This window comes from Sycon ciliatum, chromosome 7 (assembly GCF_964019385.1).
Source record: "Sycon ciliatum chromosome 7, ocSycCili1.1, whole genome shotgun sequence".
NCBI lineage: Eukaryota > Metazoa > Porifera > Calcarea > Leucosolenida > Sycettidae > Sycon > Sycon ciliatum.
Genome location: NC_088649.1, coordinates 6,102,379 through 6,127,227, shown reverse-complemented (window position 1 = coordinate 6,127,227; position 24,849 = coordinate 6,102,379). Strand labels below are relative to the sequence as shown.

At 47.0% G+C, this 24,849-nt stretch overlaps 1 protein-coding gene across 1 annotated transcript in view; it reads left to right on the top strand.

Annotated features, from left to right (window-relative positions):
- The window catches only part of LOC135820829 (uncharacterized), a 46,357-nt gene that overhangs the window by 20,192 nt on the left and 1,316 nt on the right, over positions 1-24,849 (top strand). Inside the window, exons 10-22 of the mRNA XM_065333868.1 lie at positions 1,670-1,710; positions 2,460-2,598; positions 2,855-2,892; positions 4,001-4,172; positions 5,097-5,482; positions 10,878-11,015; positions 11,613-11,750; positions 12,806-12,985; positions 17,311-18,160; positions 19,359-19,703; positions 21,311-21,352; positions 22,769-23,062; positions 23,464-23,782. Coding sequence (XP_065189940.1) covers positions 1,670-1,710; positions 2,460-2,598; positions 2,855-2,892; positions 4,001-4,172; positions 5,097-5,482; positions 10,878-11,015; positions 11,613-11,750; positions 12,806-12,985; positions 17,311-18,160; positions 19,359-19,703; positions 21,311-21,352; positions 22,769-23,062; positions 23,464-23,780 — 3,080 coding nt within the window. The 3' untranslated portion in view covers positions 23,781-23,782. The remainder of the gene's footprint in view (positions 1-1,669; positions 1,711-2,459; positions 2,599-2,854; positions 2,893-4,000; positions 4,173-5,096; positions 5,483-10,877; positions 11,016-11,612; positions 11,751-12,805; positions 12,986-17,310; positions 18,161-19,358; positions 19,704-21,310; positions 21,353-22,768; positions 23,063-23,463; positions 23,783-24,849) is intronic.

Sequence of the window (24,849 nt, the reverse complement as noted above, 5' to 3'; positions counted from 1 at the left end):
ACCCAATTCCATCTCGAAGGTAAGCAGACAATGTTGAGGTCACACCTCTTTGTTGAGGTCACTGCCCTTTGTCGAGGTCACAACCCTTTGCCGAGGTCACAACGCTTTGTCGAGGTGACAACCCTTTGTTGAACCCACTGCCCTTTTTCAAGGAGATACGTATATCTCGAGATCTGACGTCTTATGGTGAGGACATTCCCATTATGTCGAGGTCACATCTCCTATTTCACCCCTCGCTGAGTCTGCTCCTCTGTCGCATGGGCATGAGGTGCACCCGTGTGACGTGTGTGTGTGTGCCGCAGTGTGTGTGTGTGTGTGTGTGTGTGTTTGTGCATTGGGTGATTCTCTTTGGTTGGTTTATTGTGTTTGACAGCGTGCATGTTCTCTTATGAAATGATGGTGAATGGATCCTGCTACAGTACAGTGACCATTCATAAAAAGATGATATCCTAGCTTTTGATAGATCAAATTTTGAACTTTTGAAGCAAAGGCGCATATGGATACGAGCTAAGAGTAACTGTCCGCCACTGTAACTGGATACTGTCTACAGTCAGAAAGTACAACAACTAGGCACACAACTGACAGAGTACTGAGATGTTCGACGATCTGACACCTAGCTCCAACACATCTCCGAAGCGCTAACCAACAGCCTTTCAACTCGGAAACAAAGAAGTGGAAGCTTTGCGAAAACGAATTGTACAAAACCGAACGCTGAACTCTTACAGTACTTCTCATGCATGACAATGTGATGAACTAGATGACTACAAAACAATAGTTTCACACAACGTACGTTTCGCCGTATGGTTCGTGACAGTAACAATCGACATTCGTTGTTCCCGTGGGACTTCAGCTTGTACTCATTTTCATTGCGCTTACCTTCCCCTCTTTGGTCTACCTTAGACTAGAACCTTCCGAGTTGGAAGGCTTTTGGTTAGCGCTTCGGAGATGTTTTGAAGCTAGGTATCGGGTCGTCGAATGTCTCAGTACTCTGTCAGTTTTATGCCTAGTTTTTGCTGACTGTCACATGATGATATAATTACAGTGGTGGACAGTTACTCTTTTAAAATTGTATCCATACGCCCCTTTCTTTCTTAAATTGTGAGCTTTTCACAATTTCTTTGCAATCCCATGGAATGCTCTTCCAATTATGTTCATGAAATCTATTTCTCCAAAAAGTAAGCCATAACAAGAATAGGATTTCGGCCAGGTTTCCCCCCAAAAACACTGAATTGGGGAAAAGCATGAAAATCCAGGCCACTTCACTCCACTTGCCATGGTACATTGTGCAGGTTCGAACACCGGTTGAGGTACCTTTTGGACCCTTTTTCAAGTTTCAAATTTCGCGGCACTGCACCGTGTACGATAAAATCACGAAAAAACCACCAAATAACTTACTTGTACGGGTGCCCACCAGAACCAGCGCTCGTCTTTTTGTGAATGGAATGTATTTGGTGCACCCTTGCACTACCTATCTCTCGATGGAGCAGTGAAGCTGTTCCACACAATTCGCTTGGGCCTTCGTGTTTGTTGTGGAGAAGTTCGAACTCTCTGTCACTTGAAGGATATGTCCTGTTGTAATGTCTATGACCTCATGATTGTGCCGGTGTAGTTCTATTTTCAAATGGTTTCACCCGGGCTGCCATCTTGTTTGCTTCTTCTGCCGCTCCAGAGTCCAAGAAGAAGCTGAATGAACTGTTACTCCATGGAATGGTGAGTGCTTTGCACATCTTGTTCTTGTTTTGCATTACCACTTCAACTAGTGTATCAGCTTATTGAATGCTCCCCCCCCCCCCCCCCGTATCACGCATTCTGTAGATTGCTATTAATTTTTTAAGGGCGGTCCGTATTCGAGCCCTGATTCAGACCGATCTTTTCGGTTTCACGGTATCTTTTCAGCTGTAATATACGTGTTGACGCCACAACTTGTGAAAGTACTCCTGTTTGAAAATGTCCTTCCGAGAAATCCTTGTGCAAACAAAATTAATTTTAATGTGTGATGCGATAGTATGGTAATTATTATTAATATAATTTATAGAAAAAAAAGGACCAAGAAACTACAAGTTACACTATAAAGTGCACTAACACCACCAGTTACTAAACAATCCGGTCATGTGATAACATTGCACGACACTGACCGTCGGTACTGACGTTCTACAACTAGAGCTGACGGCCAGTTAGTTGTAGACCGTCAGTACCGTCGGTCGGTGTCGTGCAATGTTATCGCATGAGCTGATTGTTTAGTACCTGGTGGCGTTAGTGAACATTATATCGTAACTTGTAGTTCCTTGGTCCTTTTCTTTTCTATAAATTAAAATTTTGATATGGCCATCCCCACAGTCCCAAGGCCTACCATAAATGTGCCAATACAAGTAATAACATGATCACTTGGGTGATAGCAATATAATCTTATCTTTGCAAACCCCGTTCTCTTCTGTCTTTGTCTTGCTACACTCCTGAAGGGACACCCAAATCAGAGACCACTGCTGTCAGTGCCTGTCTCGACCACCACACAAGCAGAGGCAATGAGTGCCGAAGCTTCTCAAACCTCGGCTGGAGTCAGCAGTTTCATTGGTAGAATCATCAAGCCCGAAGAAATTGGTAAGTTAGTAGTCTTGAGTTCCTGCTTACCGAGTGCATATGCGATGGAGTCACCACAGTTTCAATCTGGGATGATACCCCCATGGATGTTCTGTATGTACCAACAATTTCTCTCTCAGGGGCTCACTATTAAAATAATTCTGGCACTTGTGAGATCACCGAGAACAATCCTTTTATTCCCACATGTACATGTAAATCTACGTCTCATTGATAGCACATGATTGTGCTTGCGTGCTTTCTTCTTTCACTATTTCAGAGCATGTTACCCTCACGCCAGGCAAAGAAAGATTCAATGTAAGTACAAGGGCGATGCTGCCATGAAGTGAATCACCATTAATTTGCTATTCTCTGCGTGATTTTCGTCATGTATGGAGCCAAACAATGACATGATTTCGCAGCGTATGCAGTATTTTCGATACTGCACGGGGAAACCCCGTTTGTCCTGCGCAGTATTGCTATACTGCATTGAATTTGACCTTTGAACTGACCCTTCTTTATACCCAAATACGTCAGGTACACTGTGATAGTCAAATTCTAGAGATGTATATAGAGGGGTCAAGTATAGTGGTCACATGGGACATGGTAAAAATAATGAAATATTTTGCTTGCACGAAGGCAGTACCGGATGATATCTCTTTTTAAAGCGGGGTTCACTCGAGCTTTTTTTGCCATGCGATGCACGATCGACGCGATCCACAACACCACAGCGCCATGCAAACCGGCAAAATACCATTCACAGACGAAGTCACCGATGTGACGTCGCCTGTTGCTGATGTGTCTCAAGCTCATTGCAGGTTGGTACGTCACCATGGCATCCGCGTGGCTAAGTACAGCTTTTTACAAATCTGCAAGCAACTCTTGAACCGTCGGTACAACTTTGGTGCAAAGAAGGTCCAAATCGCACATCGCATCGCAGGTGGCAGTGCGGAAGTGGAGCCACGTTCGACTTCTGTAATCATCCAATTGCGACATTTGCGTGAGCTGAGCGACGGACGCGAGGTGGTGATTTCCCGGTTTCGCGGCCGTCGGATCCCATCGCAAAAATGCTTCTGTGAATCCCTCTTAGACCGTTGCTGCCTGCGTAGCTATGGGGCCGAACTGCGCACGTGCCTAGGCGATACTCTCATGCATGCATATAGCATTCCTAGCGGCATATACCAAGAATGATATAGTGTCTTTGCAGTACATGGATAGGGTTTCTATGGGACCAGCACTTAATTGGCCTTTATCTGGCAGCCACATTTCTTTCGGTGAGTACACCCTGTACTAAAAAAACCCTTGGTAAGGCTCTGTGTGGGCTGTGGAGACAGCAATGTCACACAGTAGTGCCCGATGCCGGAGAGCTTACGCATGCTGCACACATCACCGTTTTCAGTGTTTTCTGCGTGTTCTTGACTTTCAGCGACAATTCCATGTGGAGGCACACTTCGACGGGTTTATCCCAGACTGTGCGTCGCAAGGTCATACCCTTTACTTTCAACTGACGTCCACAAGGCGCACTGTGAGGAGTCAAGCAGCTGAGTTTTCCAGGCACGCTCACATTCTCACAGCACTAGTGCCAAGCATACCAAAAGGTAAGAACTTACTAAGAAGACACGCTGTCTCAGGCGCATAGCTCGCATGGGGCACGGGGCACGTGCACCCCCCCCCCCCCCCCTAAACATTTCAACCTACATGCGGGTTCAGTATGCACGTTATGACCATGAATGGCATGCACCAGCCATCCTACACATACATGTTCATGGTGCGGCCGTGCACCCCCTTAAAGGAGGGGGACCAGTTACGCCCCTGCTGTCTTGCTGTGGTGGGCACTTGCTAGGCGTTCAAATTTTATCGTCCTCTATCGTATCCCACACGACTGTTGCTATTAAACTTTCATTGCCGCCACCTGCACAATACCTAGTCTGAACCGTTACAGTAAAACCTGTGTTTAGCGAACCCTGTGCCAACCGGGATCCTGTCACAACTCAACACATTTTCAGGCGCCGACGTGTAGCCATTGATAATTCACCGCAACAAGGGGCATCATATTGACATTTGTGGAGCATAGAATACTTTCGTGTGGGCAAAGCACACCTCACTCAAGTACATGCAGTGCATACTGCACTGTCACTTGTCACTTCTGTTCACTGCATGCACTTGGTTCAGAGCGCACTTCAACCCTGTTGCAGTCAACCCCGGCAGCCAAGAAGGCACTTTTGGTTAGTTATGGTCGCTGTGTGCAGGTCCAATAATGTGGCATTTGGTACACTAACAGTTAGGCGCTGGTCGCGCAAGGCAGGTGGTCCCTGTGTCCGGTGCAGTTTCTGTGTAGAACTGCCCGTGCATGGGAAGACAGTCGTTAAAAGCAGGTGGTCGCTAAAACCAGAGGTCGCTTACACCACGTTTACTGTACTTAATCATCAAATTCTTGCCTGCACTCAGGGTGAAAAATTGAACTAAAGACGACCAACGAAGAACTGGAGTGATATAAATATCTTTCATTAATTGCTCTGCAGATGGCATTGGCTGTAATGAGGAAGTGTTTGAAGTCACGCTGGTTTGCCAAATGGGTCGCAAATCATGCCCGGCCATTGGCCACATCACGCTCAATGCGGAGGAGCAGCAGGCAGGCCCTGGGTCAAAAAGCTCAGTTCCCGCACGAGATCCGAACACTGCGACCAGTGGATCAGGCACACGTGGGAGTGGTGCGTCAGCAGGGGCAAGCAACGCATCATCCTGCGTCAGCGCTCTGCCTGGTGGAATGCATGCTGGAATATCTCAGTGCAACATGGCCATTGCTACAGGAGCTGATATCATTGTGAGCAACCATGGCGGTGCTGACAATAACGATGGAAGCAGCTCGTCAGATTGTGATCCAACATGCCATCAGTGTGTTGCCACGGTAAGTTGGTGTGTAGACTTTTTTTGCTATTGTTGTTTTTGCTCTGGGGTTGCTGTTGTTGGTTTCAAAGTTTTCCTGTTCTTTTTTGGTGCATTTCTTTTAAGCGAGATTCACAGAAGCTTTTTTGCGATGCGACACGCGATGCGACGGGATCTGCGATGGACGCGTGCAATGCGAACTCGCGAAATACCATTCACAGAAAAAGTCGGCGATGCGACAAAGTCTTGCTGATTTGGGTACGTCACCATGATATTCGCGCGGTTTGGTACAACTTGTACAAATTATAGGCAATTTTGAACCTTTGTACAACTTTGCTGTAGAAAAGGTCAAAATCTTACGCCAAATCGCTTGTCGCATCGCAAAGGTTGAGCCAAGCTTAACTTCTGCGATGGCCCAGTTGCGGCAGGTGAGTGGGGTGCGAGATGGCTGCGATTTGGGGATTTCCCGGTTTCGCGGCAGTCGCATCCCGCGTCGCATCGCAAAAAAGCTTCTGTGAACCCCGCTTTACTCTCCTCAAATCGGTAATGCGGATTTGGAGACGTGCATGCTGCAGGTTTGAGTTGTGAGGCCACTACGACTGAGCTCAGCCTGTGACAACTGTGCCGCCTTGCGCCTCAACTGGAGCAATTACATTTTTTTCGAGGGGAAGTCGTGCCTGGGGAGTGAGAAATACCCCCACTGAGATCCTTTTGCAATGTCTACATGTAGTTAAGAACTTAGAACTGCAGGTATATGATGCTATACATTACTGTGCGTGCGTGCGTGCGTGCGTGTGTGCGTGTTATTATTATTATTATTAGACACAATCTCATAGCATGTGACAAGCATAGCTAATGCAGGGACAGAATCCCCTGAGACAAGGGCGTTGAGCCAGCCACGGCAATAGTTAGCTAGGAAAACAAAGCAAATATGAATTAGAGCAGAAAATGAATGGAAAATTACAAAGAAAAACGATTAACGGAAGTGAGCGCTATCAAAATTTGTGCATCACCCAGGTATTCGAGAATGTTCTTCGATGATAATTATTGCGTCTAGTTCAGTTGTGATAGTAGATCTTTAAACTGACCAATAGAAGAACAAGTTTTCAGACCGTATGGTAATGATAACCAATGAGAGTAGCCGGAAAACAAAGGGGACTTTAGATACTGGGCTGACTTAACAAGAGGCAGGATGAGCGCGTTACGGGTTGAGCTTGTCGAAAACCAATTGTACTTCATCATGTGTGAAGGGGTTTTATGAAGAAATATTTTATGAACCAGTGTACAGAGATGGTGCTTATGACGAACGGAGAGAGGAGAAGTGTGTGCAAGTCGATAAAGGGCATCCGAAGGAAAACATCGATCCTTGTTGTAAAGAATTTTAAGTATAAATCTATGGTGGACTTCTAATTGGTTCAGAGTTGTGTCAGAAAGGCCACACCAAGCGGTATCGCAATAGTCGAATATAGGGAGAATATAGCACTGATAAAATAATAGTTTACACTGGATGGGCAAATGAGTGCAATGTGGTTGTAGTACCCCTAATGCTGAACTTGTTCGCTTGCATACACAGTTGACATGTGCAGCCCAAGAGAGTTTGCAGTCAAACATCACACCTAGATGTTTGTGCTGAGTAACAACACGGATAGGCATAGTCGAGTCAGGGAAGTATAATGGTTGATCAGGAGGGGATGAAGAAATATACATGGCTTCTGTCTTGTCTAAATTGGGCTGGAGTTTCCACGTTTGCATCCACATGACAGTGCTGTTGATGCGATGCTGCATGGTAAGGAGTAATTGTGCAGGGGAGGAGTCAGAACAGATAAGGCCAGTGTCATCCGCATACAAACTAACATCGGGGACAACTGAAGGTAGGTCATTAACGTAAAGCAAGAATAACAAAGGACCCAGAATGGAACCTTGGGGCACTCCAGACGTTACAGGGAGGGGATCAGACAAGAAATAAGACAAGCGAACAGCCTGAGAACGAGCAGACAGATACGAGGATATCCAACGCAAGGTAGCATCCTCCACCCGGAAGGTGACCTCCAACTTGGCAAGTAAGCCACGATGCCAAACGGTGTCGAATGCCTTAGCCAAGTCGAAAAACACCATTCCCACATGCTCCCCACAGTTCCTCTTTGTCGCTATGTCTTGGACAAGTCGAGTCACCTGGTATTGAGTTGAGTCACCACGGCAGAATCCCGACTGAGCTGGTGAGAGAGCCGGAGCGATGTGCAGGTAGAGGGAATCGAATACAATCCGCTCACAAAGTTTGGAAACTGTGCGCAGCAGAGAGATGGGGCGGTAGTTTGCCGGGCAAGCACGGGAGCCTTTATTCTTGTAAAGCGGTGTCACGATGGCGGATTTCCAATCCTGTGGGAATGTACCAGTTCGAAATGACATATTAAAAATAATGGCGAGAGGATAGGCTATTGATGGTGCAAGAGACTGCAGCACTTCATTCGGGATCCCATCTGAGCCGGGAGACTTTCCACATTTCAGGCGCTTCAGATATTTCCGAACTTGAAACGTAGTGACAGTGATTGTACGGAACGGAACAGATATGAAAGGCGACTGGGACAAAGGGGGAATGCGCCACGAAGGATCATCAGGTAGCCCAAATGAGGTGAACTGAGTGTTCAGAACATCAGCTATGCTCTTGGGGGACGTGGCGACCGTACCGTCGGATGCTATCATCGTTTGGGGCATGACACGGCCGGAAGTGTGCCGCTGTGCTCGCACAAACTGAAAGAGTGTAGGTCGATTCGGTGACGTTAGTGATGCTTGGATGGAGCGTATATATTGACGATGTGCTTGCCGAGACAGGTGCTTTACAGCATTCCTTTGTCGGTTATAAGCTGCATGATTTACTGCTGTCGGATATTTTTTGTACACACTGTATAGATCACGCTTGCGTTTTACAGCAGACCTGAGCTCAGCAGTAACCCATGGTGGAGATTGCATGCGGGGTCGTGGAGATGTCACAGTGTGGGTGGCTCCGAATGAGGTGAGGTGACGACGGAAGGCGGACTGGAGCTCACAATCAAAGTGATGAAGTGCGTCATTAACATCAGTGTACGAGTTCAGAGAGGACCAGTTGTGGCCAGCTAAATCAGCGTTGATTAATTGCCAAAGGTGCGAAGGTACTTGTTTGAAGCGATACAGTGAAGAGGGAGGACCAGTGGAAGAGTTGGGGAAGTAGTTCGAAATAGGGGCGTAACATAAAGTGCAAACAATCTGTATATGGTCAGACATACCCAAGGGAGGTGCTTGATCAATTGAGCGCACGAGGCGTGGTCGGTTGGTGATCACCAAGTCCAGACACGAAACAGAGCCATTAGGCGAGGAATGAGTGGGGAAGTCAACCATCTGGTGGAGCCCAAGAGCAGAAAATACTGTGCTAAGGAGATCACCAGCCTTCGAGGTAGAATCGGTGGGACACCAGCTTGAGTTGTGGGCGTTGAAATCGCCAGTCACTAACAGATCATAAGAATCTAGACAGACTGACTGTAATGCCTCAACAAACATGTCACAAAAGTACGACAATTGCATTGTGCTCTGTGAGGGTGGTCGATACATGCAGCATAGTAAGATGGGATTCTGAGATTGAGTAGAGGGGGAGCCAAGTTCAAGCCACACAGACTCGCAGCCAGGGCGTTGAAGGTCGGCACGAGGGGAGACGTACGGAAAGGAGTCCGAACGGACAAGTACGGCAACACCCCCATACCCACGGCTACAATGCGCTGACCGATTGTCTTCCGGAGGTCGATCTCTGCGGATGCAGATATAGCCTGACAGTGAGAGCGGGTTCGAGGGACAGAGCCACGTCTCTGTTAGGCAGATTATGTCAGGCTTAGCACATTCGGCAATAACGCAGAGCTCAGACAACTTGTTGACAACAGAGCGACAATTCAGAGATACTAGGGTTAAATCACGCTGGGATTTAGGGAAAAAAGGGAACGCTGATGAATTTAGCGCTGGACATGCAATGTGTGCGGGTCGGCCAGAGGAGGGCTGAGCGGGGTAGAGCCGGTGGGCTAGTTTCGATCGTGGGGTGAATACAGGGGCGTTGGGATTTAGTCGTTGTTGCTGCATCGTTGTGTATGTTGGTTTGTTAGCATGACAGTTCAGGATTGATCATCACTGCCTCGCCGCGAAGTAGAAGACGACTTGTTACCTTGGGCATCAGCAAAGCGCCACTTTCGCACTGTGTGCTGGATGGTGGCCGGCCAGAATTTGGAGTCGAGAACTTTGTCCTCGTCCGATGCTGCCACGGTTACGCGAGCATGGCAAGTACCCAGGTACGTGTTTTCTGAAATCGAACAGTTCAGTACGTCAACTTGGCGGGCCTTGCACCACGCTGTTATTGACTCTGCCCTGCAACCCGGACTGACATTTCCAACGTACAGAACAAGCTTCTTTGTACGTTCAGGCCCTGTTAGCACACGCGGGTCGGCTGCCCGGGGCTGAGGTTTCACGTACCGTGACGTAACCCTACGGCGTGTGACTTCCGACCACTCTGCACCTGCAGCACTCGACCCTGGGTTGGATTGCTCAGGTGGGTGTGGTCTGGTGCCATGCATTGACAAAACAGGCTGCGACAAATGGCTGGGGGTGGTGTGAGCGGGGGTCATATGGTGAGTACTAGAACCCGTACTACCCTGTGTGTACTGCATAGGACCAGAGGAAATATGGGTGCGTGCACGTGGGGGATTCAAGTCTCCTACGGCGGTGCTGTACAACTTCCCGCCGGACATTGCCAAATTTTGCTGTGCTTCCTGTACGAGAGGGTGTACACAGATTTCCGGTTGTTGGAGCCCCTGAACTTCCCGCCTGAGTTGTTGCACTTCTAATTCCAGACTCAGGATTTTGTCGGCTCTATCCTGTCTCAAGGAGACAATTTCCAGTGACATGCAGCTAATTGAGTCAGTAAGGCTTACAATTGCAAGTTGGAGCTCCGATGTGGGTAGCGAACTCTGCGCCAACACGCCCACTCCACGCTTCCTCAGCTCGCTCACCAGATCCGGCCGGGAGAGGCTCGAGGCTTTATCCACAGACATTTGCTCGCCGATCTTGATGAGCTCCTCGTAGCCAACCAAAGCCAGGTCCATGCCTTCGTTTGTCGCCATTGGTACTGTTGGTCTCTTCTATTAGTTCTAAGCAATAATGGGGAGGGGTAGTTCTGTAGAGAGACGCACCTCGAGGCTAATCCTCGGAGCACAAAAATGTCAAACCGCACCCTACTTTCACTTCATGTGTGGGCGTGCGTGCATGCGTGTGTGCGTGGGCGTGTGTGCGTGGGCGTGCGTGCGTACGTGCCTGCCTGCCTGCGTGCGTGCGTGCGCGCGCGCGGCTGCGCGTGTGCGTATTATAATATTCTTCATCTGCACTGGTGAACTATTATCTGTCACCAGGTTCCCTTTATGATGTCCGCCCAAGGTGGGATAACAAGTTCATCATCTTCGGCTGAAACTGACTCCGATGACAATGTGTGCAGAGTAACAGGTGGAGACGCTGTCAGCCAACCTTGCGGCGTGCAAGCTTCGGCAAAGGTAGACCTATTATTATGAACATGTACCGCATTTATAAGGAAGTTTGGTTGCTCCCACACTGGAGCTCGCGCTTCCCCGCGAGCTCCAGTGTGGGAGAAACCAAACTTATTTTTAAAATTTTCGCCGAGGTCGCTACCGCTATTTGGTAATGTACCGCATTTCCCCAATTATAAGTTGTATTCTGTTATACATCGCACCCCCATTTCCAGGCCTTTGTCGTGTAATTTCTGTGTGTTTGTCCAAGTACCGAGTCCACTGAATGACGTACTCCACTATCAGTTTGCTCCCACTGGAGCTCGCCTTTTTCCCCCAGGCCAGACCATGAACAGGGATACAAATTTGCGCAGGCCAGATACCTCGTGACTGGCGAGATGCTATGATAACGCCTCTGCATAAGAAAGGCAGACGGACAGATCCAACAAACTATCTATATAGAACTGCAGGTACGATGCTATACAATACTGAGTGTGTGTGTGTGTGTGTGTGTGTGTGTGTGTGTGTGTGTGTGTGTGAACGTGCGTGTGTGCGTGCATGCATGTGTGTGTGTGCGTATTATATATTCTTCATCTGCACTGGTGAACTATCATCTGTCACCAGGTTCCCGTCGTGATCCCGGTCCATGGTGGGATAACAAGTTCATCATCTTCGGCTGAAACTGACTCCGATGACAATATTTGCAGAGTACCAGATGGAGACGCAGCCAGAAAACCCTGTGGCGTGCAAGCTTCGGGAAAGGTACAAATGCCATATACAGTCAACTTCGCTTATAACGACACTCGGCGGCGGGGCATCAAAAAGGTGTCCTTATTCGCGAAGTGTCGTTATACCTGAAGTCTAATTGTTATGTATTACAGTGGGATGGGACTTTGCTCTGGGCATGGAAATTCTGTCGTTATTCACGAATTGTCGTTATATCCGCAGTCGTTACTAGCGAAGTTGACTTTACCTCATTTTCCTGATTATAAGTCGACGGTATTCTGTCACAAGCCACGCCGCCTTTTCCATACCTTCATGCAATTTCTATGTTTTCATTCGAGTACCGAGTCATACTCAACTGCATGGTGTACCCCAATCTGTGAAATGTTGGTGTGTTGAAAAACGGCGAAGCTGATATTTATGAGAACTGCTGTCATTATTGGCTATAAAAACTACCATGAAGTCCCGTCTTGAAGTTGGAAGGACACACACACACACACATACACAGGGTTCTCCCTTCTATCGGTCACTTCTAAGATTCAGGAACGACTGGCGCACAGAGCTCTATACAAACATCTCGACAAATATCTGCCTGCAGAACAGTCTGGTTTCAGACAGAAGGATGGTACAAGTGTGTGTGATTGCGAAGTGAATCTCGAAGTGAAGTCCAAGTGTATAAATCCTCTTGTAGTTTCAGCATTCCTTTAAGTCACAAATTCCATTGATTTTTGTGACAAGAAAACGTTCTGAAACACTTTATTCGTTGCTACGATTGTGATATCAGTGTGCATATAGTTTTATTCATTGCATTGTTTTCAAAATAATTGTCTCCACGTCGCCTTTTTAATTAAATATGCGCATAAGGTATACTAATGTCCTAAGAGTGCTGCACTAACGGCACCCATTCCGGTTGCTGTGGCACACGATATTAATTACACTACCAGTTATATGATTTGGGGAATTATTTGCACATGGCTCTACTGCTGTTACTGTCTATCCGTCTCTTAGGATTTCATTTAGGGCTTGTTGATTTTTTTGTTATTAAATTGTGCCAATTTGTGCATTCTGTTTTGACATGCCGTGACGTGCAACAGGAACCAGATACTCCCATGTCCGCAGTCGAGTACTTCCGCGTTAAGTTCAAGGATACACTGCTGGCCAATCTCATCTTAGGTGAAAAGTTCGAAGCAGAAGGTTGGAAACTGGTGAAAAGAATGGTAGCCATTGCGGTCGACCTGGAGCAAGATCTCCATGATCTACACCAGAAAGCCGAGGTAAATGTGTGCGTGTGCATATATGTAGTGTCTATCTGTGCGTATTTGTGCGTGCATACACGCACGCATGTATTGTATTGTATGCAGGTTTCTAATAACCAATGAGGAGACAACAGTCGTAAAATAGCAATGAATATAACTAATTGTGCACTCATAACCACCGTGAGCTGCTACATTCTTCCGCTCCTTGTCATATTATTCTAGCTACGTAACTTGATGTTTTAGTCATTCTCACTATGTGACGATGTTCCACTGATGATAGTCACGAGAAAACGTCCTGGACATTTTTCATTTTAATAATAATAATAATTAGTTCACACAAGTCATGGTTATGAGTTCATAATTAGTTTTATTCATTGCTATTCAGGTTTCTAGCAGGTGAAAATAGTAGGGGGGGGGGGGGGGGGGGCTGAGGAAACACCCTGTAACCCATTTTTTCCATTTTCCAAAATAGACTTGTCACCCAAAATGCAACGTACCCCGACTTCACACCAGATATGTGTGCCTTTATAAACCATCTGATACTATCGTCCACATTTCTCGTTGAATGGCCAGCAAACACACCAAAATGGACAAATGAGTAAGGAGCGCCACTTCTTCACAGGGAGGCAGGCGGTCAATAGGAGAAGGGGAGCGCTGTGCCCCCTACCCTTCTTTGGGTAGAACCCTGCATGATATTGTATTTTATTATTTTTACTTGGGCATTCCGAACAGGCCCTGAGGTCTTCGTACAGGATGCCCAAGATGAAACAGTGTGTGAAGTTCCTGGCGAAATGAATTGGGGATATGAGTATTGCGAAGGGTAGGGTAGGCCTTTCCCAAATTGGCCCGATTTTTTCGCCTAACCGGCTTTTCGATCGGCTGAGTGAAATGTCACTTCTCTGTGGTTGACGTCACAGTATAAGAATTAGCAGAGAAATAGTGTTCTCTGTCCACCCAGGAACGGGTTTGAGGGAGCACGGTGTGGGATAAAAGGAGGTGACGAATGCAGGGTCGGCCTCTTTTGTCTTTGTGCGGAGAGTTGAGTGAGAGTGCCCACCCCCCCCCCCCCCCCCCCCACCCCAGAAATCATCATGCAATTTCATACATCATCGCTTTGATTATTCTAGTGATTTGATTTTTCTAGAGTGTGCGGATGCATATTGGTCTGGCGTGGTTTTCTGGTTGTACGTAGCTGGAGTTTTTGTTAGACTAGGCAATGGTTCTGTATAGTCATGACCACGGAATTGTGTGCAAAGACAATAAGTTGGGGCGCTGTGCTGTGGTGGCCCCCACTGGCAATGTTCACGTGTTCAATAGTGGTGTACACGTATGAGTGAGTGTGCGGATGTGTGCGCAACGAGTGAGTGCAGGGTGGACAAAGAATGTCCGAATTCGGCCATATTATAGAAGCCCCAAAGTCAGAATTTGGCTCAAAGCAGTACTTGAAGTTACCTATCCCAGTATACACGTACATGTACATGCACGTTATTGAGGCACTGAAACATCAATTTTTGGCGATTTCATCACGAAATTTTGTAAATTTGGTGCAATTATCGGGAATTTCTTGATAGCCATTGATTTCGAGTCCTTTTCTTGCTGACCGATCTCGGAAATGCCTAAAGTCGCAGTCACGTTTCGCAGATAATGGTTACAGAAATTGTATTTGCATGCTATAAAGGCACTAAAAGATCGATTTTCGGCGTATTCAGTCGGAAAATTGCATATCCGGCGAAAAGATCGGTGATTTCTTCAAAGCCACTGTTTTCGGCGAATGTTTCGGCCGGCCGATTTGGGAAATGCCTAGCGAAGGATTCGGGGAGCGTGTTAAAGCGGTGAGCACCAAGGAATGAAAATAAATTTGAATCCAGCTTGAGTGTGCACATCGGGTAAAGAAAGGAAAATATTAGCTTGGCCTCTGGTATGTTTTTATAATAAACATTTAAAAAAAGAGTATTCACTGGTTTGAGGGAAAGACGCAAACAGGAAAAGTCTGGAGAAAAAATTGACTGTCACCACCAGGACTCGAACGAAAAGAGTGCTAGTGTCTGTTGCTGTGTAAGCGAACTCTACTTGTAGACATTGAGACATTTTCGGGAGCACGGTACCTATATAGTTGCACTGTTGCTTTCCTGTTGTGTGGCTGAGCTATCTACAACTGGTGTCTGTGATTGATTCTCTAGCTTGACAATTGCTGGTGTGTCATCATCTCGAGAATCAGTCCCATACTTTTTAATGTTGAGACTAAACCCATGCATTTCACAAAAAAACTTCAGCTAGCGATCCATTGTCGGGCCCAGTTTCTTTGTGACAAAAAAAATGAAGGGATTCACAAGGTGAGAGCTGCAATGTATGTGAGCATGTGTGTGTAGCAGCATGTGTCGTGAGGGTGCCGTGTGTACAGCATCAGCAGGAATACTAATTTAGGTGGTACGTTTTCTGCTGCCCACATGTCAAGTGGGTAGCAGAAAACGTACCACGTAGCAATATGCACAGTGCAGCGAGTGCAAAAGTGGACAGGAAAAATGATATCAATGTAAAACACATTATATAGGTCACATAATCTGTGGAGGGTTCAAGTGTGTGTGTGTGCTAAGCAAAATATGCGTGAGTTTATAAAAGTAGAAAGGAAAAGGACATATGGAAACGAGTTAAGAGTAACTCTCCACCACTGTAACTAGATACTATATACAGTCAGAAAGTGCAACAACTAGGCACAAAACTGACAGAGTACTGAGACATTCGACGTCCTGACACCTAGCTTCAACACATCTCCGTAGCGCTAACCGACAGCCTTCCAACTTGGAAGGTATATAGTCTGTATATAGTATCTAGTTACAGTGGTGGAGAGTTACTCTTAACTCGTTTCCATATGTCCTTTTCCTTTCTACTTTTATTATTGGCTCAATACCCGAGTTTCGAGTTTATAAAATAAAATAAAAAATTCGACGAGTTCGCGTACCGGGTAGGTCAAGAACAAGGAGTCGTACAACTCCCTGGTCAAGAACCACCTTTCCACTTCCGTGGGACGCTACCACCCCATGATCAGGCGTCAGATGCGGCTCGTAAACGGTGGGGGAGGATAGATCAGATCCACCAACCATAGGCCAAAAGCCTAAATCCCATTTGCCACATCCATGTTTTTAGCCTAGTTCATATTCGACGCAACGCCGACGGTACGGGACGTAAGGGCTTGTCGGGAGAGCTGGGGTGAGCTGTAAAATCCTGTACAATTCGTATGACACGACATGCAGCAGTCGTTGCGACGTTCAACGTCGAACGGCGTGAGTCATAAGGCACGGTCCGTGACGGGGTAACTTTCGAACCTAATTTCTCTTTTTTCGGGACTTCTTTTCAACTATTTCTCCTTGAAAGAAGCGGAATCAAGTTCACAGTACCAGTTTTTCATGAAGACCAAAAAATTAGCCCTGAAAGTTGTGGAATTCAAACAATAGCCCCAGGAAATGATAGAATAGTTCGTCTGTCACGCTTCTGAACTATCCCTAAATACAATAAGTGACATGAGTTCTTATGCTGCTAAAATTCAACTCAAGTCGTGCTAGCCATTCTGTGAGTTATCATGGGAAGCGCAGTGTTCGAAATGCTAAAAATTTCCAAGTACGAATCGGGAGTAGTCGGCGTACGACGCCGTCTCCTGTTCACACTCGAATTGCAGCCGTTTTGTATGCTTGCGTCCCCGTCTACGCCCGTGTACGGTATGAAAAGTTGGATCGATCCAACTCTTCCCGTCGCTTCCTGATCTGTACGGTAGTACGGTTTCGTTCCCGTTCCTGGTGTTCACATTGGACGCCGTCAGACCGTCCCGTCGCTTCCCGTCGATCCTTACGTCGCAGCCCGTCGCGCCCCGTCGAATGTGAACTAGGCTTTACTCATGCCAGGCCACGAGTTCCCAATTAACTGTGGGTCGCAGCACGGTTGGAAAGTGTGTGGGTCGCAGCACGGTTGGAAAGAATCCTTCCGCTTCCAAGCAGGACTTGAACCTGGTACCTCTCGTTTCTCAATCATGGTCTTAGACCAACCCACTGTGCCTGCCTGCACGTTTATAAGGTGCACAGAATTGAAACGTGTACCTACAAAGAAGTGACAGATGAATTTGTGGCTCCGAATCTGTTTTCTTTGTTTCTGTGTCTGTCACTCTATCTGTCTGTCTGTCTTTCTGTCTGTCTCTCTGTCTGTCTCTCTGTATGTCTGTCTTCGTGTGTCTCGGTGTGTGTGTGTGTATGTGTGTGCGCGTATGTGTGTGTATGAGTGTGTGTGAGTGTCTGTTTGTCCTATGGGTACCTATTTATTTGAGTGTATGTGTGTGTCTTTTCTTTTTTGCCCAGGTGCAACTTGTGGTGCTGGAACCAACCTGGCTGATGAGTGACATCACCAGCAAACTTTACACACCCACCTATCAACGATCATCGTTCATCACTTGTAATGAGTTTGGCTTTGCGAAGCGCAGCAATGTCGAGCAGGTTCTGGGCAACTGTACCAACTCTCCGGTAAAGTTAACCGGGGATCAGGTGCTTGAGATTGCGCAGCAGCTGGGAATGTGTCATCTAACGGATCACGGCAATGAGGTGATGATACTGCCAGCCCAGGCAGAGAGCCGCACAGCTGCCCACTGGCCAGTTGCCGATGAGAAGATTCACCGCTACTACACCGGTCGCCGCCTGCACTGCAGATCCGGGATTGCCATAAGTGCAGCCTTGATGCCAGCCATCCAGCACTCCATCCTGACCAAGCTCTGTGAGAGCGGAGATAGATGCCCAGTTTGGCAAGGTGGCATACGTGTCGTCATGAATCGCTATCCACAGGTCGACACGCTGGTAGAGATCCCCGCCGGACAGCTGGCACTCAACGTCGTGACACGTGGCTACAACCAGCAAGACGTCGCGCGCTTCCAGGAGAAGGTCTGGCATCACATCTTGAAGCTGCCACAGCATTTGTCACCCGGCTCTAGAGTCGACCAGGTGTTTGAAGATGATGAGCAGCTAAGTAGCAGTAAGCATCTTCAGAAGCTAGACCAGCAAGGAGATCTGAATGCCGTGATGGCATTTCTTGCTAGCGACCACATCCGTGCCACGCATCTCTTTCCTCCTGCTGCGAAGGATGTTGGTGCTGATCAACGTCGCAAAGACCCACGCTTGACACACGAGTATGCTGACTCAGCTGATTGCCAGAATGCCAGTAAGTTTGCAATGTTTATCATGGGTGGGTGTGTTTGTGCGTGCGTGCATGTGTGTATGTGTGTGTATGTGTGTGAATGTATGTGTGTGTGTATGTGTGTGTGTATATGTGTGTGTGTATGTGTGTGTATGTGTGTGTCTGTGTATGTGTGTGTGTATGTGTGTGTGTGTATGTGTGTGTATGTGTGTGTATGTGTGTGTATGTGTGTGTATGTGTGTGTGTATGTGTGAGATAGAAGTCAACTTGTGTGTGTGTGTGTGTGTGTGTATGTGTGTGTGTGTGTGTGTGTGTGTGTGTGTGTGTGTGTGTGTGTGTGTGTGTGTGTGTGTGTGTGTGCATGTGTGTGTGTGCCAGCTAGTTCTGTTGGTGGGTACATTTATGCCAGATAGTGTTGGATCTGTTGCCAACAGGCTCGGCTGCTTGACGGTGTAATGTTGTACCTACCACCTTTGTTGGTTTCAGGGTACATGTACTTTCTCTTTGAAGTATACATACCTGCTGACCATGGATTGCTTCTGGCTAGATTAACTCTTGTGTAATCGATGGTGCTAGTGAAGATTATATCAGATCCACTCTGATTCAGCCACCCACACTAGTAGCAAGTATTACCTTCACTGGGGGCAGGGGTAACTGCAGTTGGATCCCAGGACGGATACCTTGATGCCGTCAATCCTTTTTCTGCACCCTTTCCTCACCCACTTACTGACGTGTGGTGAGCCCATAAGTGTGAGCATTTCCCAAGTCCACCCATAGTTTGGGGATTTCAGGGGGTGTCGGCCGTTGGGCGGTTCAATAGCCAATTGAGTCATCTTTCCAAGATTCCTTTTGAGTCTCTCTCCCCTCTCTCGGGGACACCCACATGACCAGTTTTGGCAGTGAGCAACACGTACAAGTGTGTGTGTGTGTGTGTGTGTGTTTGTGTGTACGTGTGGTGTGTGTGGTGTGCGTGGTGTGCGTGGTGTGTGTGTGTGTGTGTGTGTGTGTGTGTGTGTGAGGGTGGGTGTGCGTTTGGGTGTGTATACATGCATGCACATGTGTGCATATGCGTGTGTTTAGTATACGTCTATGCACTGTAGTACGTTGTGATACATACCCAAATTCTGTGCTAATCAAGCCATGGACTGACCATAACTTTCTAAACAAACTTATACTGCATGGTGTATATTTTTACTTGCATGTCTGCTTTCTTGTGCTGAAGGTACGATTGAAGAACGTCGTCGAGCCTCTCGTCTTTGCTTTGCTCTCTATCAGCACTGTATCTTGCTTACCCAAGCCTTCCCTCTGGTAGAGTGCTCGCTGAGGCTGAACCAGAGAGGACAGTTGGGGGAAGCCTTCAAGGATGATGTCATGAATGAACATCGCACGAGTGATGCAGCCGACATGTTCCGCCAGGGCATTTGCGACCTACCTGACAGTGTGGTGCTGAGCCTGGTGGACGATGTGCTACCAGAACTACCGGCTGCAAACACTGTCTACAGGGCGGTGAAACACTGTCCTCGGTACTCACAGTGCAAAATACCTCCTCATCATACTCATGCGGCCGGTAAGATATGATATCTATTTCATAAATTTATTACTTTTTCTCGGAATGCCAATATTCGCTTTGTAAAGGAAAATGCTAGTTCCCGTAGACAGAGGCTTGCGACCTGTGTTTTAATATTTACCAAGAGTTTAATCGGACCTTTGCTCGGCATAAAAACATCAAGATCACGATTGACAAGCCTGGGGACTCGGTCCATTGTGCCCAGCTGGTTTGGAGGTGACAGGCATTGTGAATGCCCGAGGGTCCTCGACGTCTGTTGTCACCGTCCAGGAGCGAAACTGACTCATGCTGCTATCTGTTGTTCACGGGGTGTTTGTCGTGCTGCAAACGGAGCGTCTCTGTACGTTTTGTATCCCTGGTGATGTTCGGGCCAGGAGAGCAATACATAAGTGATCAGGTGATGCTCCTCGGGCACAATCTCACTCAGCCTACTCAAGCTCAACTGACTCGTGACATGACGAGGGGTGAGTTCCCCGAAACACTGTGTATAGAGTAGGGAGTAGGGAGCCGTGCTTTCTTGTAGGTTTGCCGAGTCGAAGGTTTGATGGACACTAAAATATAAAGTGCTCATGTTTGGTATCAGAGAGGTTCTGCTTCACAAGAAACGTAGAAAAATCACGTGGAAAGCAGGTGTTTGGGTTAGAGTCTACGGCTTCGCGTGTTTTGGGTCAAGATTTCTACGCTGATGACGTTCTCTACATTGAGGCACACGTGAAGAAAATTCACATGGATCTGCTGGATATCATTCAAATACAGGCAGAAAACTGCCAAATATGGACGGGGAAATTCCTAGTACACATTCAACGTGATTTCTCTCCGTGAACGTAGAGCAGAACAGGTTTTCTTTCAAACCGACCGACCACAAACATCCCAATCCCTTGATAAGACATGCAGAATCCCTGGAATTCTCTCAAAACGCTTGGATGGCATAAAACACGTGAAAAAGTGCTTTTCCCGCCCAAAAAACGTTCAACGGCACATGATTCTGGACTCCGCGTACAGCACAGTTCCACCTTGCATTGCAGTTCGATCAGTCGGCGGGTGCCTAGCGCGCCTGTCGGTGCAGATCATGCAGGCTAGGCTTGTCAGGTATGTGAAGGTACTGTGCAGAGTTCGAACTGCGAGAATGCACCGTGCATACTGGTTTTAATATTATTTGGAAAAACGGGATATTGGAGGCGAGTCGCTGGAGCTTTCAGGAAAAACCTGGGTCAGGCAAAAATGCGACTTTTCCTGGAGTTTGCTTGAAATCCCCGGGACCCCGGGAGTATTGATGTTTCTCCGAGATTTTCCCGCGAAAACCGGGAGGCTTGACCTGTATGTCCTTTACGTTACCGGACCGCGAAGAGAGTTCCAGGAATTCTTCGCGTCGTATTCCCGTAACGTAGGGCATCACTACTGTTTTGCAAGGGCTGTTGTTTGGGCAACATCGTGGCTGATGCTATAAATAGAAGGATTATATATCCATGAGTGAAAAGGCTTTATGCCCACGTGTTTGTTCCTGACATATCAGATGGATAAAAGTAGTATTGTGTGTATGTGTGTCCGTCTGTCGATCTGCTTTCTGTGTGCGTATGTGTTTGTTTTGTATGCTGTATTGTCTATAGATGTTGGGGTGAGTTCTGGCATGCAGTGTTCGGCGTCATCTGGTGAGTTTTGTATGATTTGGTTAAGATCATTCATCACTGACCTCATTGTTCAGCTATCTGTGTTGTAACAAGTACCCTATTCCTAGGACTCCTGGGAACTGTTCCCACTGCCTTCTGTTGGTATTCTTTAATGCTGTCTCTTTCGCTCACTATTCTCTCTCTCTCTCTCTCTCTCTCTCTCTCTCTCTCTTTCTCACCTTCCCCCTCTCTAGCCCTTTCCCAAAGATGCTCGCCACCGTTTTCTCAACTTTTCGTTGTTTTTGAAGAAATTGCAACTTTCGCAACTTTCTTCATTTTCGCGAACTACTTTGCAACTTTTCCGCAACCTTGGCCCCTTGGCATGGGGTCCAAAGGTATGTCGGACAAATGTATACTCGCTCGTTTCATTTCAGAGAAACAGTAGATCAGCAGAAGTTACGATATGTGCATTCTCTTTTCCGTGCACTGGAATGATTGATATAGGATACATGCAACAGGTCACTGGCACTGTGTAAAGTGGTGGTTCACAGTAAGAAGGGTGTAGAGTTTGCTGTCGCTGCACTTCTGCTATCTCTGCTCCATTTCTAGTGGTTTTCCACAAGAACTCTCCAATTTTAAGTTGCAATGTTAGCAACCTTTGAGCTTTTTCTGAAAATATGGATGCGATTTCAGCAACTCACACTTGTTTAGGCATTGTTGCGAAAAGCGTAAGTTGCGAAAAATTATGGCATCTTTGGGAAAGGGCTACCCCTCCCTGTCTATCTGTTTGTCTTTCTGTCTGTCTATCTATCTTTCTATGCATGCATGACTATCTCTATGTGTATACTTCTTTCTCTCTCAATTTCTCTTTCTCTCCGTCCTTCTCTATTAATTTTATTTTTTCCCCCAGTTTGTAAGGGTTGGGTATGCTTAGACACTCTTGTACTCTTGTTGATTAACCCTTTGTGTACGGACTGTACAACTTTCGATCCCCTGGGATCGAAACTTTTCAAGATTTCAATCGATCGTAACTCAGTTATATTCAAAAACTAAGATCTGTAGGTCGAGGAGAAAACTCCCAGCTGTCCATTGAAACAATCGCTGAAGCGCGCCGATGTGCGGTTCTGGGAATGTGTGTGTGTGTGTGTGTGTGTGTGTGTGTGTGTGTGTGTGTGTGCATGTGCGTGTGTGTGTGTGTGCGTGTGCGTGTGTGTGTGTGTGTGTGTGTGTGTGTGTCCATTGTTCTTATCACCTAATGATGGCCAAGTGCCGAAACGTAAAATAACGGAACTTGTTCGGATGTGCAGCGCTCTTGGAATGGGTGTGTCCACTCAAATTCCTTTCCATGTATTATCGGTGTTGTACAATTTCATTTTTTTGTTTCTTGACATGTAGTTGTGTGTAGTTGTGTGTTCATGTGTCATCTGTGCCTTCTGTATTTTGCTGCTTTCGCAACAGGCAATCCGTTTGACCTGGAGAGGTTTGTGTGTGACATTCAACCATGGTTGAACAAAGTTGACGCAGATCTACTGCGACGGATGGTGGTCAAGAAACATCTCATAACTGACAGCACATCAATAGAGAGACTAAAGAGAATTCGGTCCCTGGATGGAGTATCTGATCATAATGAGGAGCTCATCGAGTTGCTCAGAGCTGGTGGCCTAAAGACTTATCGTGATCTCGGTGTTGTCATTGAGGAACTTGGGTATGTGGACAAGAGCAAGGAAATGCTCTCCATTTTGTCCCACACAGGTACGTTGTTGCTATACTTTTACTGCAATGTGTTCAACTTTGGTGGTGTTTAATGGACAGCTGAGAATTTTCTCTTCGACGTACATATTTTAGATTTTGGAAATAACCCAGGAATGATTGAGTTCCGATCGATTGAAATTTTGAAAAGTTTCGATCCCAGGGGATCGAAAGTTGTATAGTCCGTACACAAAGGGTTAAGTGGCCATTGTCCATCTTCACTGCTCATCTATATATTTCAGGTTGTGAACATATTGGCTCTTTGTGACTGCCTCAGGGATCATCGCTGGCCGCAGTATTTTGTTAATGCTTCTTTCTTCTTTGATGTTCTTTGGGATTGCAATGTACCTATTGAAGGATGTCCAATGCAGCAGCATTGTATCTATGACTCTTATTACGTACAGATGCGTTCCTGGACAATCCGTTCAACCACCCGTCCTTCATGCCAGACATTCACGTGTGGCTGCAGAGCATCCCCGCGGATGACATCCGTGAAGCAGCGCAGACGCAAGGTTTGCTCACGGGCCACAACATCGACAAGCTGATACGCACAGATCGGTACCAGAGCAACAGGGAGCATAACTGTGAGCTGCTTGGCATCATCATGGACAAGGAGAGACAAGGTTACATCGCGCTGTGCAGGATGATCCGAGCCATCGGTCAGTATGCGGGACGGCTGGAGCAGATGAACAGCCTACTAGCGGAGTGCGATCGTGTCTGAAGGTGAATGTTTGTTACTTGTAGTGCAGGTACACACATCCATACAAACTCATCCCGTGCTGGTGCTGGTGCTGGTGCTGGTGGTGATTAAAATTCGAAACCCAGGCGCGATGCGTTTTACTATCACATCACATGTCATGCATCAAGGCATGCACAAAAGATGATCAAGCATACGCAATCCCATGGATTGTAGTATTAGCATTCATTTTTTACTAGCGCAGACACCACTGACTTATTGTCAAGTTACAGAGTACCCTAGCTTAGGTGATCAAGTAAGCTGCTAACAACTGTTGCAAAGAATTCCTGCCTGGCGACATTCAGGTGGAAGAGAGTTCCATCTGTCTGCAGCCATGTAGACACACACACACACACACACACACACATACACACATACACACATACACACACATACACATACACATACACACATATGCACACAGACACGCACACACACACACACCCACGCACACACACACGCACACACACACACACACGTCCCCCCCCCCACACCTGGTCCTGGTATACGGTCACGTGTCCTCTCGCGAGGCCGACAACATGGAAACGACGCGCGACGGCAGAAAGTCGGCAGGCTGCCGAGAGATCAGGGACCATGTTCAATCGGCACGACGAGAGAGCCATCTTCGGCAGCTATGGATTTGGAATCCACGAGTAGAGCGGCAGCACCGACCACAGGCCTCACAGTGAGCCTTGCAGCATGAGAGGGCGAGCCGCACACGCGGCGGCAGAGGAGTCGCCTGCACACACACACACTAACACACACAAACAAACACAAGACCATACACTGAATGCAACATTAACATTAAAATGAAAGTGATTTTCTATGCTTCATACCTGGCATATCAAGTAAACTCACACTACCCGCTTGTTTTGAATATCACCAACCTTTTGTTTGAAATTTTACAAGGACAGTGCTGCTCAATGAAATCCGATGAAGTGAGTGAATGCCACTCCGGGCGCCGTGCAGCCTAGACTTGCAAACATTGGGATGTGAACTGGTGCCGGCCGCAAACTTGATTTAAGAGACCGTATTTCATCAAGGGCCTTGAATT